Below are 19,500 nucleotides of genomic sequence, written 5' to 3' on the forward strand. Positions count from 1 at the left end.
CTTCACATCTCTGTCACTCACAATAGTCTTAAGTAAACCATGCAAACGAACAATCTCTTTAAAGAATAAGTCAGCAATGTTAACAGCATCATTAGTCTTAGCTAGGAGTGTTCAAGATGTACCCGGCCCGACTGACCCGTACCGGCCTGTGCTCGTCCCGATCATATTGGGACGGGTCTGTCCCGGCCCGAAAAAATTCGGGACGGGATTTTTTTGGGACAGGGACAAAATAGGGATGGGACGGGACGGGACACGGGCCATCCATCGGGACGTCCCGTCCCGTCCCGTTTATTCAGTATATATAAATATATATTTTTTTAAATTTAACTATTATTTATTTATTTTAATTAAATTGATTATTTGATTTTTAATATTATTTTTAGCTCTGAGAGACTGAAATACGCAGCACGGGCGCACGGCAGCGAGAGACCATTTTTAATTTTTGAAGTTCCTTTTCCGGTTTCCCTTTCCAGTTTCCACTTTCCAGTTCCACTTTCTAGATCCAGATCTAGATCCCTCCGCCTCCGCCATTCCAAAGCTCAGTTCGGTTTCCATCTTTCCCTTCCATTCCAAAGCTCCAAGCCTCCAACTCCAAAGATCCCTCCGCCGCAGATCAGTCGTCCAGCCACAGAGACAAAGCAGAGTAGCAGACCTTCGGTCCTTCGGTCCTTTGGTAAGTTCGGTTACATCATCTTTCTACTCGAGCTTCGACACACAACGACTAGAGCTGACGCCTCTGCCTTCGCGACCTGGACCACACCTCTATCTCCACCTCCACGCCTCCGTCTCGAGCTGTAGTGCAAGGTATTTGTTGCCTCAACCCAGATCTCTACCCAAATCTCCTTCCCAGGCTCCCAACGTTGCCTCATATTTCCGTCGGCTGCACCGTCAAGTTCGTGGTTTTGGTCCTCCCCTGCCTCACATTGCTGAGGTTTCATCTTTCTCCTCCGTTTGAGCAGCTACAAGGGTGTGCCGGTAATCTCTTCCTCCCATGAAATGAGTCGCTGTCTTTCAAAGACGTAGGAGTCTCCATCAAACACCCAACTCATTCCTTTGATGCTACACTTCGCCATTGTCTCCTTCCCCTGCTCTTCGACGCTGTTCTGTTTGAGGGAGTTCTAAATTTTTCTACTTGCTTCATCGTGATTGGTTGGAGGTAAGGATTCGTAATTCTCTTCTAGATATGGCATTGCATCTGATTGTGAGACTCATTTGTTCTTTCTTGTTCTTGGAACACCGTAATGTCGTGGGTGAGGGGAGGAAATTTCACTTCTATTGTGCAGTTGGATGTTTAAAGAGGGTAAAGGAAATTGGGCTTCCTTTATGGTTGAGAACTTGAGGTTGATATGTTTGAGCAGTATGAAAATGGCACCTCTTAGTGGTTTAAATAGTTACTTGTATTACTTTTCAGTTTTTAAAATATTTTTTTAATTAACAAAGGTTAATCTCAATGAAAAAAACATGAGATTTCATGCTCAAATCAGCATAAATATACAAAACATATGTGAAAGAGTTACCCTTAGGTAAGCCTGACAATGCTTAAATTTAATCTAAGTAAATAGGCATATTAAAAAAAATCCTTTTAATTATTTAGATATGTCTTTACAATCATGTTTAAAGAACGGTTCAATATTGTTACCTGATCAGGAAAAGATTTCATGTTGGTGCATTTTGGTTGAGAAAGGCCTTTTAGATATACTGTTACCCAATCACAAAAAGTTAAGCTTTGATTAAATATAATTTAATATTAAAGCATCACAAAATGATGAGTGATTTTAATTTAATCCCTTGAGGTTTGCTTATGGATGGTTGAATCAAAGTTGTTTCATGGGGCACACACTGTCTGGCGCACATGGTCATTTAGATTTGGCAAATCCTCAGTTTCATGTTGGCTGGCTCACCCATGTGCCCACCCTTCATTTCTCAATTTGTAAAGAAATGGATCTAAACTGTACTCTTGCCAAGTTCTACCAAAACAAATATACTGTTGGTTAGAATGGACCTGCACTACTTCACAGTAAACACACCAACCAAAAAGAACCCACGCGAGTTTTGGAATCTATCTAATTAATAAATCTCACTCCTTCCATACATTCTAATTTCTAAATCATAAAAGTTAGAGTTCTATACTATAGTATTTATAATTTATAAATAATACTATAGCAAACTTTCACAAGATAATTGTTCTAAATTGCAAAGAGGTAAATCTGTTATCTCGGTGATATGTTTATATGCCCATTCTATTTATTCTTGTTTTTAAGAAAAATAAATATTGGTTAGGAAATGTGTTAATATCATTTAATTCCATCTTCTTTCCAGGAAGGTGATATTTTAATTTTTCTTTTGTTATGCTTGCTGAAAATAGTGCTACAACAATATATTAATTGCTTACTTTTTTTTTGTCTGCTGTGAGATTTAATGGATTATATCTCTCTACCAATTTGTTAAAAGTTTTGATGATTTATCGTGCTTACTATGTCAGACTGGTCTCTTTCAAATCTATTTGAATATTTAATATGAGGTTTTAATCAGTTAAGGGTTGTTGTTGCTGCTGCTATTGGCTAAATCTACATTGCAAAGAAAAATGGCCACTACACCCACCCTTCAAGAAAATGTTGAAACAATAGAAGGAGATCCTGAAAATGCTTTATCACCTGATACTGAAGAGGAAAATGAGGGAAATGAGTCAAAGAATGAAGGAGACAGTGGAAGAAAGAGACGTAAATCAGCTGTTTGGGTGCATTTTGAAAGGTTGCCATTGGACAAAACTAATGGAGAACCCCGTGCTAAGTGCAAGTATTGCCCAACAACAATTGGTTGTGACTCTACAAGACATGGTACAAATGGAATGAGAAAACATGTAAAAAGATGTCCTAGAAATCCGAACAAAGCAAACAAGTTGGCACAATCTTTGCTATCGGGCTCTCAATTAGGGTCATCTAAAACTTTGAGTCATCATCTATTTAATCAACTTGATTGCAGACAAGCCATTGCTATATTTGTGATATTGGATGAGATGCCTTTTAATGTTGTGGAAGGTGATGGTTTTAAAGAGATGATGAGAAGGTCAGAACCTCGCTTTCAAGTCCCTTCAAGAGCGACAGTTACTAGAGATTGCTACAAGTTGTACCTTGAAGAAGCTAGAAAGTTGAAAAGGTATTTTAAAAAATCTCAAATCCGTGTTTCACTCACTACTGATACTTGGACTTCCAATCAAAATGCCAATTATATGTGCTTAACTGCTCACTGGGTTGATGAGCATTGGACATATCAAAAGCGAATCTTGAATTTTTGTGTAGTTGAAAATCATAAGGGAGAAACAATTGCTCAAGAAATTGAGAAATGCTTGCTGTTTTGGAGTATTGATAAGGTGTTTACAATCATAGTTGATAATGCTTCTTCTAATGACACTGCTTTGGCATCTTTAAAGGGGGTCTTGAGGCATTGGAATGGTTTAGTTTGTGATGGGGAGTTCTTGCACTTACGTTGTTGTGCGCATATCTTAAATTTGATTGTTTCTGATGGTGTGAAGGATATGCACAAGTGTATTGAAGGCATTCGAAATGCCATTAAATATGTGAGATCTTCTCCATCAAGGTTTCATAAATTCAAGGAGCTTGTGGAAAAAATGAAAATTGATTCAAAAAGGCTACTAAGCATGGATTGTCCAACTAGATGGAATTCAACTTACATCATGTTAGAGAGTGCAATTAAATTTTGCAGCGTTTTTGAGAGGATGGAGCAGCAAGATAATGATTACAGAAACTTCTTCTTGGATAAAAATTTGATTGGTCCCCCTAATGAAAATGATTGGAAGGATGCAAAAGATTTTGTGATCTTTTTGAAGGTGTTCTATGATATTACTTTGCAATTTTCAGGATCACTTTATGTGACCTCAAATGTTTGCTTTCAACAGATAGTTGATGTCTTTGCAATTTTATATGAAAATGCAAACAATCATGATTCCTTGCTTTGTGATATGGCTAAGAGCATGTTGACCAAGTATAATAAGTATTGGGGGAACTTAGAGAAACTTAATCTTTTGCTTGTGGTAGCAGTGGTACTTGACCCAAGGTATAAAATGAAATATTTGCAGTTTGCTTTTGAGGATATGTTTCCTGAGACTACACAACGTGAAGCTATGACAAAAAAAGTCTCAGATGTCTTGTATCGTTTATATGATCATTATTCAAGTGGGGTTGACACATCTCAGACTCAAAGTCAGAGTCAAAGTCAGACACAAGGAGCAAGTGAAAGTAGTTTGACTCAATCACTTGGATCAGATCGTAGGCCTTTAACTTTCTTAAGTTCTAGGTCTAGGGCTTCATTTCAAAGGTTTCTTGCCCAAAAAGAGATTGAGGTTCAAGCAGATAAGTATGCAGAGGTGGACAAGTATTTGCACGATGAGTTAGCTGAAGCACTTGATCCAAATTTTGACATTTTAACATGGTGGAAATTGAATTCGGCTAAATATAAAGTCCTTTCATTGATTGCACGTGATGTATTGGCCATGCCTGTTTCCACTGTGTCTTCAGAATCTGCATTTAGCACAGGAGGTCGTGTAATTGATGATTTTAGGAGCTCCCTATCTCCAAAGATGGTTGAGGCACTAATTTGTGGCCAAAACTGGCTATCTCCATCAACTGCAAAACTGAAAGGTGTTGATGTTGATAATTTTAACGATACAGAGCAAGCTGTGGAAGGTAATATCATTTTTTTAAATTTGATTATTTCTTTTAATATGATTTAACTTTTTGTTTATATATATTTAATAATTTTTGTTTATATTGTGTTTATTGTTTTATTTTCAGAAGAATCATTAGCTTCAAATATCTCAGTTGAAGAGGAAGAGCAATGAGTTGAAGTTGAAGTTAAAGTTGTACTTGGGGCTTAAATTGTTGATTCTTGACTACTTGTTGCACTTATTACTTAGAAGTTATTTATCTTTGTTAAGCTGTATTTGTTGAATTGTTGTTGTTATTTGTCTTTTGAATGTTGCTGCTGCCTGTTGAAATGTTCTTCGTAGACTTGATTTAATTTGATTTTCTGTTACTGCTTTTTTTCCTTTAGTAGGAAATCTTGATATTTCCAAAATCTTGGTATTTCCAAAATCTTGATATTTCCAAAATTTTGATATTTAAGATGATGGCATCACTAGTTGAGACTGCATTACATGACGAAGGTCGAGAAAAAGTAGCAGGTTTTGTACCTTGATAGTTGACATAGTATAGCTTTGCTTGTAAAGCATGCAGTCAATTTGTGTCTTCTAATTTGTCCTCTAATTTATTTCTTTCTTTGCCATAGCAATTTTTAAGTATTAGGGTTATGATGTGAAAGAGCTTCCTGAAGAGTACAGTGAACCACTTATAAATTACAGGGGCATGCTAAAAATAGGTTCTTTCTCAAAACTTTAATGTGTTTTTACAGTAATTTTAATTCTGCAATTAATGATAAATTAATTATAGGAATACTTTAGGTGAACAGCAAGACTGAATTTTTTATTTCAATATGATTTTGCAGGGAAGGAATTTGAAGTGATCGAGAACTTGGGAAGAATTCAAGTGCCGTTCAAATGGAAGTAATATGAGGTAATTTTTTTCTCTCCAAATCTCTTATAAAATTAGGACATTGTTGAGAAATATTTTCAAAGAAAAAGATCTGGGTGTTGAGTTGCGAAAAAAATTTAATTTATATGGTTGAGTTGTGAACAAAAAGATCTGGATGCTTTTTCTTGTCAAGTAATAAGTTGAAAGATTGTAATAATCTCGTTGATCCGGGACGTCCCGGTCCCGTCCCGACTCTTTTTGGGACGGGACAGCTTCCGGGACGGGACGGGACACGGGACAAATTTTTAGTCCCGATCATTTTTCGGGACGGGCCACGGGACAGGGGTGTCCTGGTTCCGTCCCGTCCCGTGAACACCCCTAGTCTTAGCACAAGCAATAAAGTGTGCCATCTTAGAGAACCTATCAACAACAACAAATATGAAATCTTTGCCTGCAGAAGATTTAGGCAATCCAATTACAAAATCCATAGAGATATGTTCCCAAGGGTGAGAGGGGACGGGTAAAGGAGAGTAAAGTCCATGAGGTTGGATCTTAGATTTTGCCTGTCTACATTTAATGCATTTATCACAAACAGATATGACATCTTTCCGCATGTGAGGCCAAAAGAAATGATCAGACAAAATAGCCAAAGTTTTATCTACACCAAAGTGTCCCATCAAACCACCACTATGTGCTTCCTTAGTAAGCAACTCACGCATAGAACAAATAGGAATGCATAATTTATTTTTCTTAAAAAGAAATCCATCAAATTTAAAGAAATCACCAGATCCATGATTTTCACAAGATTTCCAAATATTTTCAAAATCAGGATCAGTTTTATAAAGATCTTTTAGAATCTCAAAACCAAGCAATTGAGCATGCACATAGGAAAGTAATGTATACCTTCGAGATAAGGCATCAGCAACGATATTTTCTTTACCTTGCTTATGCTTAATCACATAAGGAAAGGTTTCAATAAATTCCATCCAGCGAGCATGTCTCTTGTTTAACTTACCTTGAGACTTGAGAAATTTTAAACTTTCATGATCAGAATGAATGATGAATTCCTTGGGCCATAAATAATGTTGCCATGTTTCTAAGGCCCTCTTTAGAGCATAAAGCTCTTTGTCATAGGTGGAATAATTCAAAGCTGCGCCGTGAAGCTTTTCACTGAAGTAAGCTATGGGCTTAGAATCCTGCATTAAAACAGCACCTATACCAATACCAGAAGCATCACATTGAATTTCAAATGCTTTAGAGAAATTAGGCAAAACAAGTAAAGGGGCATTAGTCAATTTATCCTTTAGGGTTTGGAAGGCCCTTTCTTGTGTTTTATCCCATTTAAAGGTCGCATTCTTCTTAACAAGTTCATTAAGAGGGGCAGCAATGCTAGAGAAATCCCTAACAAATCTCCTATAGAAGCTTGCTAAGCCATGGAAGCTTCTCACTTCACTTGCATTCTTAGGGGTTGGCCATTCACGAATAGCCTTAACTTTCTCCTCATCTACACGAATTCCCTGTGATCCAACAACAAATCCCAAAAAGATAACAGAGTCCATACAAAAGAAACACTTTTGAAAATTAGCATATAATTTATATTCCCTCAAGATGTCAAACACATTTTTAAGATGATTCATATGATCAGTCAAAGATTTACTATAAATCAAAATATCATCAAAGTAAACCACAACAAACTTGCCTATAAACTTTCTAAAAACATGATTCATTAATGCCATAAAAGTGCTAGGAGCATTAGTCAAACCAAAAGGCATAACTAACCATTCGTATAATCCAAATTTAGTTTTAAAGGCAGTTTTCCATTCATCACCCTCTTTCATACGAATTTGATGATAACCACTTCTAAGATCAATTTTAGAAAAGATAGAAGCACCATGTAATTCATCAAGCATATCATCAAGTCTAGGGATAGGGTAACGATACTTTACAGTGATTTTGTTGATTGCTCTACAATCAACACACATCCTCCAAGATCCGTCTTTTTTTGGCACCAAGATGACAGGGACAGCACAAGGGCTAAGGCTCTCACGCACAAAGCCTTTCATCATCAATTCCTCTACTTGGCGCTGGATCTCCTTAGTCTCTTCAGGGTTAGCCCTATAAGCAGGCTTGTTTGGAATAGCAGCTCCAGGCAAGAAATCTATCCTATGCTCAATTCCTCTTAAGGGAGGAAGTCCATCAGGAATTTCATCAGGGAATAGATCTCTATAATCCTGCAACAAAGAGACAACACTAGAAGGCAAAGTGGGGTCAAAAGTATTAGTAGAAAAATAAATATTCTTGGGAATTACAATAAGAGCTTGCTCACTCATCAAAGCCTCTTGAATCTTACTTTTCTCACACAATAATATTTTTTTTCACTATTTTCCTTCACTCCCACCATTCTATTTTTTTCTGTTCTCACCTTCTCACCACTCTTTTTCCTCTCTTTTGATTGATTTTCAAGTAAAGTAATGCTCTCTTTCTTTTCTCTCTCACTCATGCCACAATCAAGGAGATCTCTCCTTTGCTTGTAATCTTGAGTAATCTTTAGTTGATCTTCATAGGCTTGGATGGGTCTAAGAGGATTTAATACAACAGTCTTGCCTTTAAAAGGCACCTTGTAACAATTTCTAAAACCATCATGAGTAGCCTTACTATCAAACTGCCAAGGCCTACCTAATAACAAGTGTCCAGCAAGCATAGGGGCTACATCACATAATACATCACAAGTATAAACTCCAACAGAGAAAGTAATCAACACTTGCTTAGAAACCCTAATTTCAGCAGAATCATTCAACCATTGCAATTTGTAGGGCTTAGGGTGTGGAATTAAAGGTAAAGATAATTTATCTACAAGTAAAGTGCTAGCGACGTTAGTGCAACTACCACCATCAATTACCATGCTACACACTTTCTCTTTGATGAAGCATCTAGTGTGAAAAATATGCTCGCGTTGCTCATGTTCATCATCCTCCTTTGGTTGAATATTGAGAGCTCTTCTTGCCACCAAGATAGAGTCAACTACACCATTGCATTCAAGCTCATCATTTGATTCATGGGAGGTAGAATCATCATCAACATTATCAGCATCATCTTTATCACTTTCATGCACACTATCATAGCCACCATCATCTCTCAAGATCATAACCCTTTTATTGCTACAATCTCTCGCCATGTGGCCCACACCATGACATTTGAAACACTTAATAGGAGAAGTGTTAGATGAATAAGAAGAAGGTTTAGGGTTAGAAGTTTTACCCTCATACTTGGTCTTTATTTCTTCCTTGGCCTGGGATGTATCTTTGGCTTTGGAATCCTTCCATTTAGGAGTTGTCTTGGAGTCTTTCCAAGAGGACTTGGAACGTTTGTTCTTATTTCTCTGCTCCAACTTTATAGCCTTGTGTATGAGCTCTTCCTTGTCCACAAAAGTGTACAAGTCAAGCTTATCTCTCAACTCTGGCCTCAAGCCATCCATAATTCTTGACATTGCTTCACGTTCATTTTCTTGAATGTTTGCACGAAACTTCAAGATATTCAACTCATGCACATACTCCTCCACTGTCATAGATCCTTGAGAAAACATTCTCAATTTTCTATTCAGCTCTGTATAGTAGTAGCTGGGTACATAAGCCTTTCTCAAGTACCTTTTAAGCTTCTCCCACGTTTTAATAGGCTTTTTCCCAAGTTGGCTTCTTTTGTACTGTAAATCTTGCCACCAATAAACAGCATAGTCAGTGAAATTCAAAGAAACAGTTTTTACCTTCCTTGACTCAGACAAATCAAGAGTCATGAAGATTTGGTCCATCTTCATTTCCCAATCAAGGTATTTTTCTGGATTGTTACTACCCTTGAATGAAGGATACTTTACTTTTTGGTCCGGTAAGTCAACACCACGCTTTGAGGATTTCTTTCCCTTAGGAGAAGGGGGTTCTTCATACTCCTCATCATCGCTGGGGATCTTATGCTTCTTTCCTTTAGAAGAGGAAGTCTCCGGCTCATCTTTATCCTCTTTATGGAACCTATGATCAAGTTCCAAGCGAAACTGCTGCAACTGTGTTTTGATAAGTTCTAAAACAGAGTTCATATCAATACTAGGGGATTCATCCTTGTTACTCATATTCACAGAAGCACTAGAAACCATATAAGATAAAAATAGGTCCTCACACACACAAACTCACGTGTTTACTCTCAAGATAAAGTCACTCGTGATTCACAAAAAAAAAAGTAATGGCTTTCTTTTTTTTTTTTAATAATGAAAAACACACTTGCCTTTTACCACTCACTAAGCTTGTGGATAGAATCCAATGGTGAAACCCACAAATCAAGAAACTAAGGAACAATCAAGTGAATATCTTCTAAATTAAGGAAACTAGAAAACAAGCACAAGGTGAAAAGAGGATTTTTTTTTTTTTTGCAATTTTGAAACAAATAGGAAAGCAAAATTTTCAAATAAAATTAAGCTTGTTAAAGAAAAAACCACACGTGACAACAAAAAATAAGAAAGAAAGAAATAAAAGTCAAAGAGTCAAATACTCAAAGACAAAAATAAAAAAAAACTAAATAAAATAAGAGAGTAGCACAAATAGCAAATAAGAGAGTAGAGAATTTGAAAAGTGCTACCAAAAATAAAAAATAAGAAAGTGATCAACGTAAAAGACTTTCTTATCACCCAAGTTGACTTTTCTCTTTAAGTAACCTCTTGGTGACTTGGAGTTCAAGAATAGCCTTTTTCTACAGTCATAACTCACAGCAATATATTTTTTTGTAATTTTTTTTTTGAATTTTCGGATTTTTTTTTCTCTTTTTTTTTCTTAACACACTAACACTTTTTTTTTGCCTTTTTTTTTGCACGAATTTCTAGGTATTTTTTTTTTTTTTTTTTTAGAAGGCTAATAAAATGAAAACTCACATAAGATAAAAAGTCACAAAGATGAAGAAGAGAAAAACCAAAAGATAGAAGTAGATGGGGTAGATAAGAGATGATCACAAAAAAAAATAACTCAAGATGAAAAAGAAGAAGGAAGGACAAGAATTTAAACCAAAACTAGCAACCAAAGCTCTGATACCAATCTGATAGGGACGCGGAAGCAGAATCGTGCTAGTTTAGGGACAGAACCCTGAAACAACAAAAACACAAGAACAAAAAAAAGAAAGGGACGAAATTTATGACGGAAATAAAGAAAGGTATGAAGTAAACAATAGGATAATGATCAAAGAGAAGATCCTCTAGAGCACCTGCCTCTAGGAACCTCAACCTTCGAAGACACCACAAGAGTTGATCACGCTCTTGATCACGTCGGTTTCTCACACGGGATACCACCACAAAGCACTAAGGCTCACAAGAGTTATAAACTCTAAAATGAATAATTTCATTCAACTTCTGTGTTGTTTACAATAGGGAGCATGCCTAATTTATATAGGCTTATAGAAAAATATTTCCTAAAATTAAAACCCTAATTTCCTAATACTAAAAGGAGAAATAATGATAAAATATTTAGCCACATAATTTAGGAGATGTGATCCTAAAATTATGGGATTACAAAATTTAGAAATTAATATTATAATTAATTCTAACCTTTGACTAGACTCAAAATAGAAAATCAAATCAAAGGACCATTAAAATAAGAAATAATTTAGGAGACAATCAAGGGATCATAAAGGATTTGAAATCACGCCACTCTTGACTTCTTTACTAGGGTTTCATGTCTCCTTGCATGCAAGAGGCTCAACTTGTAGTCTTCCTTGCATTGGGCTAAGGTCTGCATCTCTTGGGCTTGACTCTTCATGAGTTTGGATCTTAAATACATTATACACATATAGATGCTCTACTTTGGACTTGAGGGGAGTGCCCCAATGCTCTCCAAGCTCTTGAACTTCTTGCACAAGACTGAACAAGGCTTGCTTCATAGCTTTGGTTCGGGCTCTTGTCATTGGACCTCCAATATGTTGCAATGGGTCTTTAGGTACGTTGGATTGGAAGTATTGGGCTCCTTCTATGTCACCATGCTCATGATTACCATCCTCAGGCTTCGTTGCCATTAATGTTATGTCACCTGTGCCATGGGGCCCATCACTAAGCCTCTGGGACTCCTCCACGTATCACTCGTGGCTCTTCTCCTGAAAATTGTTAACCACATAATGAGACTCAAAAGTTCCAGTAACCAAAGCCAATTTATGATAGTGTATACAAACAGTTAAGTGTGTACTTATTAAGTGAAAATTAAAAATAATATAATTCCAACAAATATAAGAAATATTACAATACACACAAACAACCATCCTTATATCCTTCCATTAACCTCAAGCCGTAACCCTCACTCGGTGCTAAATTACCCGGCCAAAGGTAGATTAGCCCGAGCCCTTACAAGCCACCTATTGAGCTCCAATAGGGGCGTACCACGTGGCACATAAATACAACAACAATAGCAAGTCTCCCAACACCTCCCACAATAATCAAACAAATTCATAATAATATTGCACAATTATACAATATTACAAAATTCATAATTTTCTCAATAATCACCCAATTAACATGAAGTAACACTAATCACAAATTAAAAGCATGGTTACCTTGTGGCTTTTTCAATAAATTATTCCTTACAATTTCTCCCACCACAATCTTCACCAATAATACAATCTACAAAGAACATATCATTTATAAATATTAATTTTAATTTTTGAAACTAATAAAATAATTCTAATAATAAAATTAAAAATATAACATAATTCCTAATATCAATCTTAATACAAATCTAAAGTTAATACTATTAAGTAAAATTTTTAACTTTTCTTTTACTCATCAATAAACATTAATAATCTAAAAATCAAATTTTAAACTAATTTCTATTATTAAAATTTTTTTTATTCATAAATTCGTACCTAAAATACCCAAAAATTAAAAATTGAGTCTCTAGCTTAGAATCATAATCCTATAACCGTAATAATTCATTTCTCATCCCAAATAATCATCTAAACCTCAATAAATCAACATATATTTTCAGATCTAGTTTAAAATTTGATCCATAAGCCACAAATTCAAAGATCATTAACAAATTTATACTCTAGAACATTTATTATACTACTGACAACCTCAAAAACTATATTTATTCAACATAAATTCATCCCTCTTTCAGATCTTAAATTTTCCACCACTACAAACTCAGAAACTAAAGAAGAAGGATGATTAAGAAAAATTTTTAGAACACTTACTTAGTCTTGAAAAACTTGAAATCACACCCTAAATATCCTATTAAAAACTCTTACCTTAAAAACTCAGATCTTCTGTACCGTGACTCACACTCACAGACGCTCTCTCTGATCGCACACGAAAGAGGAAGGAAATGAAGGAAAATGAGAAGAGAACAGTAACTTAAAAAAAAATGAATGTGGATCCCACGTCTTTTTTTATTACTTTCTTCTTTCCTCTCTCTTTTTTTTTATTTTTTTATATATGTACATCACACAATCATAGCGCCGAAAGCCGTTCCTCCTCCTCCTCCTTTTCTTTTCTTTCTTTTTTTTATCCCCCTCTCTTCCTCTCTCTCATACATTTTATTTTCTTTCTCTTTTTTTTATAATAATAATAATTTAATAATATTTTTAATTAATTAATTATTAATAATTTTTTTTAAAAAAATTTAATTTAGAATTATATCCTAAGTTAGATTTAATAATTATTTTCTACTAATTTGCTTATCTCTAAATATTTTTTTAAAATTTCTATTAATCAAAATTAACTATAAAAATTTAAATTGGGATGTTACAGATAGCAAAGAAACTTTTTTTGAAACATGTCCTAAGTCTTTATGGGCAAATAAATTTAGAGAGAATTTCAGCTAAACACTTGAGAAGACCCATAATTTATGGTAGGTCTTTAAAAAATTTGAAATTTCAACCAGTCCTCCAAGACTAAATTGAATGTGAAAAAAATAAAAATACCCTCCATTCAAATATCTTAAAAAATACCAACCATCGTCGTCAGAGCACCACCGTCGGTGACCGAAGTCTCGCTAGTTATGGCAACCACTGGATTTGTAGTTTAACTTTAAAATCATTATTACAAATATTTAAATTACAGGTCTAGTAGCTGTAGTTATTGGCGAGGCTCTAGTCACCGGCGGCGGCACTCCAGTGATGGTGGTTGGTGATTTTTTAAGTATTTGAACAGGGGGTATTTTTGTCTTTTTAACAGTTAATTTATTTTTAATTTAGTCTTGAAGGATTGACTTAAAGTTTCATATTTTTTTAGGACTCACCAAAAATTATATGTCTTTTCAAGTCCTTAACTGAATTTCTCCCATAAATTCATAGGGGGTCTTTTTGAATAATTTTTCCTAAATAAAATTTTGCGTCACGCTGTGGGAAAAAGAAACGACGTCTAAAACAATAAGAAATAACAAATGAAGACCCAAAAATTTAAAAAGGGAAAAAGCAAAGAAATGTGGGCATGAAATCCAAACAGCAAAAGGCTAAGGGAGAGAACGTCCGGCACTAGTGTTATTTTTTGGCAAAACATGTCGATGCTTTATTTTAATGCACCGATTTTTGTTAATGTATATTTATTTGAATAAAAAATAAAAAATGTGATATTTTACTCGTGTCGAGGTTAATTATATTTTATTTCATAGAAGTTAATAAATTTTTCTTTTATCTTATAGACATGTATTTTTTTCATTTCTCTTTTGTAAAACCAAATAACAAAAGAATAATTATTTTTATAAAAAATTAAATAAATTGGATTTTAAAAATTCACTAGAATCAGAATGTAACTCCAAAGTCTAAAAATCTCTTATTAAAATGTTACAGTAAATTGCCCCTAATGAGGTGATAAGGTCGCTGAATTTGAACCCTCCAAACCAATTGACCAACATTTATTGATGAAAGAATAATATATTCCGTTTTACATAAGAAAGGAATAATATATTCTGTCCACGACAAAATCAAGAATAGGGAGAACCACAAATAGTTACAAGAAGACGAATTAATTTAAATTAAATTTTAAGTATTAAATTTTTAAAAATTTTAAGTTTATTTTTCAATTTTATAATTTTATTGTGGTTAACTAATAAATTATTTTTTAAATTTTAACATGATTAAAAAATAAATAAATTTATTTTCTCTCTTAAAATTTAAAACATAAATTATAAATTTATTATAATAAAATTATAAAATTGAGGGTTAAATTGACAAATTTTTAAAATTTTATACATGAGCCTTGCCTTAAATTAAGAGGACTTTTCTGTCATTCTCTCCCACAAATATCTATCGGCTTAACTCGTCAACAGTTGACTGCGGATTGGTACGCACATGATGGCCACATCTGAATGTCGATCTACATAATTAATTAAATTTTTTATATTTCATAAAAATATAAAAGCTTACCAGTATACATTATTCATTGTTTATTATTAATGTAGCTTAATTTTAAACTCTGCCGCACGTATATTCCACGTAGTTTTTATTTTTTAAAGTATCAAAGTTTTAACTTGTTATTAACCTTTGTGCTTCTCTTTTTATTTCTAAACTGGTATTGAAGCTTCTCTTTTTATTCTTTCCGGCCACCTCATAAAAAGTGCCTTCTTCAGATTCATCATATAGACTGAAAAATTATTAAATATTATTATAATACTTTAGTTAAATAACGTCCTTTAAATGAAAACCAAGCCATGGAAAATGTGGGATGGATTCATTCAACAAATGAAATAGAAAAAAATTAATCAGTTAATTCTTATAATTTTGACCTAATTATATCTTAATCTCTAAAGTTGTGACTCGATTACAAATTAGTCCTTAAATTTTATCTATTGTAATTTAGTCCCCGAAGTTTTAACCTCTTAAATATTAGTCCCTATATTTTAAAACATAAAATTATAAAGATTAAAAATATTTTAAAATTTTTTACTAATTTTTAAATTATTAAATCCTTTGAATATTTATAAATATTATGAATATTAAAAGTTTAAAATATTTTTAATTTTTACAATTTTATTTTTTAAAATATAAGGACCAATATTTAAGAGGTTAAAACTTCAAGAATTAAATTACAAGAAATAAAATTTAAGAACTAATTTATAACTAAGTCAAAACTTCAAAAATTGGATTATAATAAGTCAGAATTGAAAAACTAAGTTACAATTGGGTTAAAACTGTAAGGATTAAATAATTAATTTTTTTAATGGAATATCACTGAGGGGTAAAATAGTAAAAAAAATCAATGAATAGCTGATCTTTTTTTTTTTTTCTTTTTTTTGACCGAACAATTGATGGCTGATTGAAATTTTGAAAGCAACACTCATTTCTAATCATCAAAAAATGACACTTTTTTATGAACATGAGGGAGCTCTACACAATCTCCGTCTCGCTGTCCTTTCCTTCACGCGGTTTCGCCCGGCTTCATCCTGCCTAACCATTCCAATCATATTTCTCTTACACTCAACTCAGCACTACTTGAAGCTTCAAAAATCAAAATTCAACATCACTGTATTACATTTTAAATTCTAACTTCTCCCCGTTTTATTATAAGTTTTTTTAAAATTTCAAATCAATATTTCATAATACTTTTTTCTATTTTGCTTTCATTTAATTCAACACTTTAACTAGTTTATTGATTGCTATCAAACACTTGTACGTTTTCCAGCGCAATTAAATAAGGAAAAATTGATAAAATAGTTTTACATATTTACTGTATTTTTTAATCTATGTGTGAAAATCTCAAAACATGAATATAATGGAATGGAAGGAATAATTTATTAAAATATAGAGTATTACATAGTACAATCCTCTTTTCTACACGCATCTGCATTTTATTTGAAATATGGATACTTTTTTCCTCCAGAAAAAATATATACTTTCATTTAATTTTGATTTTAAAAAACTATTATCATCTTTAAAAGTATCTACTCTAAGTAACACTATATTAAAAAAAAAAAAAATCACAACAGAAACGTTATTAAAAAAAACAAAAATCATAACAGAAACGTTCTGAAGTGCATTCATTCATTTTATGCATGATATAAATATAACCGGCCTTATAAAAAAAAAAATCGGTACACAAAAGTTCATCCGATTTATCCTGAATTTAGTTTATTGTAAATTAAAGTATTAAGGAAATTTTATGATTTTATTATATGATTGAATAATGAAATATTTTATTTAAGTTTAAAAAACGAAAAATACATTTTTGTACATTTAAACGGACTCTTTCCATATTAAAAATAGTTATTAGCTTTCACATGCTCTAATTTGACTGCAAAAATGAGTATTTTAATCTCCACATATAATAATAATGTATATCATTTGACACGCTTTATTTGTTTGAAAAAATCAAGAACAAATGGTCAAGTGATCATTTATGTTGAAATATTGTTTAAAATACATTTTATATCATGTGAATGGAAGCCAAACCCTCAATAGTCAATGCTTTCGGAAAACTAATCATAATTATAATTATAATTATAATTAAATAAATTTAACATTCCTAACCCAGATATACCTCTATTTTTTTTCAACATTTTACCTAACTAACCATAAAAAAGGATTCAGCTTTGTTTCTTTAACTAACACACGTTTTAATAGATTTTCATTAGATCGCGAATTCATGACTTAAAAGTAACTGGATTCATTAAAATTTTTATATTTTATATTTATGCTGTTACCATTCGGCACCGGAATGACAAAGTCTCTGTCTGTCCTTCGCTCAACAATGCTCTTTGCAATTCTTTGCTCGAAGCCAGACGAGCAATGAGTTGTTTATATTAATTAAGAAATAGTTAGTGCATCTATGTTGATTTTTAATACATATACTTCTAAATTAAATTAAAGTTCCATGATATATTCTCTTTCATCCCTATTACGGAGCATCTCTAACCATTTTACTAGAACTAATAAAAGGTGATTAAATTATTAATTTTATTTAAAATGTAATAAATTTTTAACTTTACACTTATTTAAATAAAAAAATTTAAATTTATATCACATTATCTCTTATAATTAATGAGTATAAATAAAAGTAATATTAAAAAAAATATAATTAATACTCTATTAAGTATTTTATATTAAAAATGAAAAATTATTCTATAAGATGCCCTTTAATAATAGGAGAGGAGGGAGTATTAACTTTTTTAATAGATGTAAGTAAAAATTATTCTAATTCTCTTGTTAGGAATTTGAATTCGGTTGCTCCTAACAGTGGTTCGACTAAAATCAATGTTGATGGAGCTTGGGTAGATGGTGATAAGCCTGCTGGTATGGGAACTGTTTGTAGAGATGATAATGGGTTGTTTATGGGTGGTGTTTGTAAGAAGATGTCAGCAGGGACCTCTTTCATGGCAGAATGTTTTGCTTAGAAGAATGCATTTTCTATGCGTCAAAAATTTTTTGAGTATCATGTTTGCTTTGAATTGGATTGTAAAATTTTATTTGATATGTTGTGCAAGGATTCATCTTTGGGCTGTGAATGGCAGAGTGTGGATGTATTGCAGGAGCTGCTTTGTTTAAAGAATGTTCTTAAAGATTTTAGTTTCTCTCTAGTTGCTCGTGAGGGTAATAAACTTGCTGATTTTCTTGCAGGATTTGCTAGAAAGGGGATGTATCATGTTGATTGGATGACGGTGCCTCCATCCCCTTTGGCTTCTCTTTTTGCTGTGGATCTGAAAGTAGCTCACAGAATTTTTGTTTCTAATTCTTGTATTATGAAAAAAAAAAAGGTTAATTGTTTTAGTATTGCTCTGTGTTATTGTTTTGTTTTTTGTTGTTTTTCTTTTTTGGTAAGCTTGTGAGTTAGTTTGTATTTTAAATTTTTTTGAGTGTTTATTTTGACTTCAACTATTAGTGTTTGTAATTCTTTTTGTTGATTAATAAAATTAACTTTGTTTGGCCAAAAAAAAAGAAAGAAATTGACACAATTTATAAGGGAGGGGAGAGGGGTGACTCTGTTTTTTCCCCTTTTCCTCTCTACTTCTCCATTTCCATCATTCATGTCATTTTATCAGATAATTTTTTAAACTGAAAAAGTTAAAAAAAAAAAAAAACAGAGAGATCCCCTCCCACATGAGAGAAGAACAACAGGTGAACAAGTTAGAATCTGTTTAGGTTTTCACATTTCACATTCTGAAAGTTCAAAACGTGGGATGTTGTTTGGTTATTTTGTTTTATTCTAAACTGATTTTTGAAAAAATGCCATTGAATGTGGATTCACCGAAAGCCACTAGGGGAAGCTTTTTTAGTTTGAAAGTGGGATTTAGCCATTTAACAAAGGAAATAAAAATGTATCTAATTTTAAATTGACCATGATACCCTTTACAACAGTGAGTGACTTGATCCTCCTTACACTGGTTCATCTACCGATCGGAGAGCAAGTTCTCCGTCGTCCACCTCTCTCCTTCTTCTATTCTCCTTTGGCCATGAAGATTCTATCACCCTTCACACTTGTCCTTCTCCCTCCTTCGCCCGCATCTCTTCTTCTCTTCTCCTTTCACCTCTCAACAGATCGAAGAACTTACTTTTTTTTCCAGTTTGAGTTCTTCATATCAGAGTCATCAAAGACAATGAAGACTTTGATTCTCCAAACTAGATCAAGGTTGCATCTTCTTCACGGTGTCATATTGCATTTCCTCCGATGATTTTAGTCGGTCGTTTTTTTCTCCAAGGTGCTTTTAGGAACAGTTTTGCGTCGGTCATCACTTCTTGTGTATTCGTGTTCCTCAATTCTCACACAGGGAAGAGGATTTTATCTTGTCTAGTTTTTATAATTCTATCCATGTCTTTACTATATTCATCCTTTTATATCAATATATATATATATATATATACATTTGTATGAATTGTTACCAATAAAAAATCTATATAAAATTTATGAAAACAGGACATTTGGTGGATTTGACTTTTAAATAGTATTCTAACTTGTGCTCTTCACTTAAAGATCAAACTATATATTATATAATGAATAATTAATTGT

General features: G+C 33.1%; 1 protein-coding gene across 1 annotated transcript; it reads left to right on the top strand.

Annotated features, from left to right (window-relative positions):
- The first annotated feature begins 1,000 nt into the window (after window positions 1-1,000).
- LOC129295760 (zinc finger BED domain-containing protein RICESLEEPER 2-like) lies at window positions 1,001-18,327 on the top strand. The gene is made up of 6 exons (XM_054934320.1): window positions 1,001-1,156; window positions 2,533-4,703; window positions 5,521-5,578; window positions 17,707-17,836; window positions 18,008-18,199; window positions 18,316-18,327. The coding sequence occupies exons 2-6, from the start codon at window positions 2,585-2,587 to the stop codon at window positions 18,325-18,327; spliced, it is 2,511 nt and encodes an 836-aa protein (XP_054790295.1). The 5' UTR covers window positions 1,001-1,156; window positions 2,533-2,584.
- The last annotated feature ends 1,173 nt before the right edge of the window (window positions 18,328-19,500 follow it).

This window comes from Prosopis cineraria, unplaced genomic scaffold (genome assembly GCF_029017545.1).
Source record: "Prosopis cineraria cultivar Desert tree isolate PC_DT_omini unplaced genomic scaffold, ASM2901754v1 PC183, whole genome shotgun sequence".
Classification (NCBI taxonomy): domain Eukaryota; kingdom Viridiplantae; phylum Streptophyta; class Magnoliopsida; order Fabales; family Fabaceae; genus Prosopis; species Prosopis cineraria.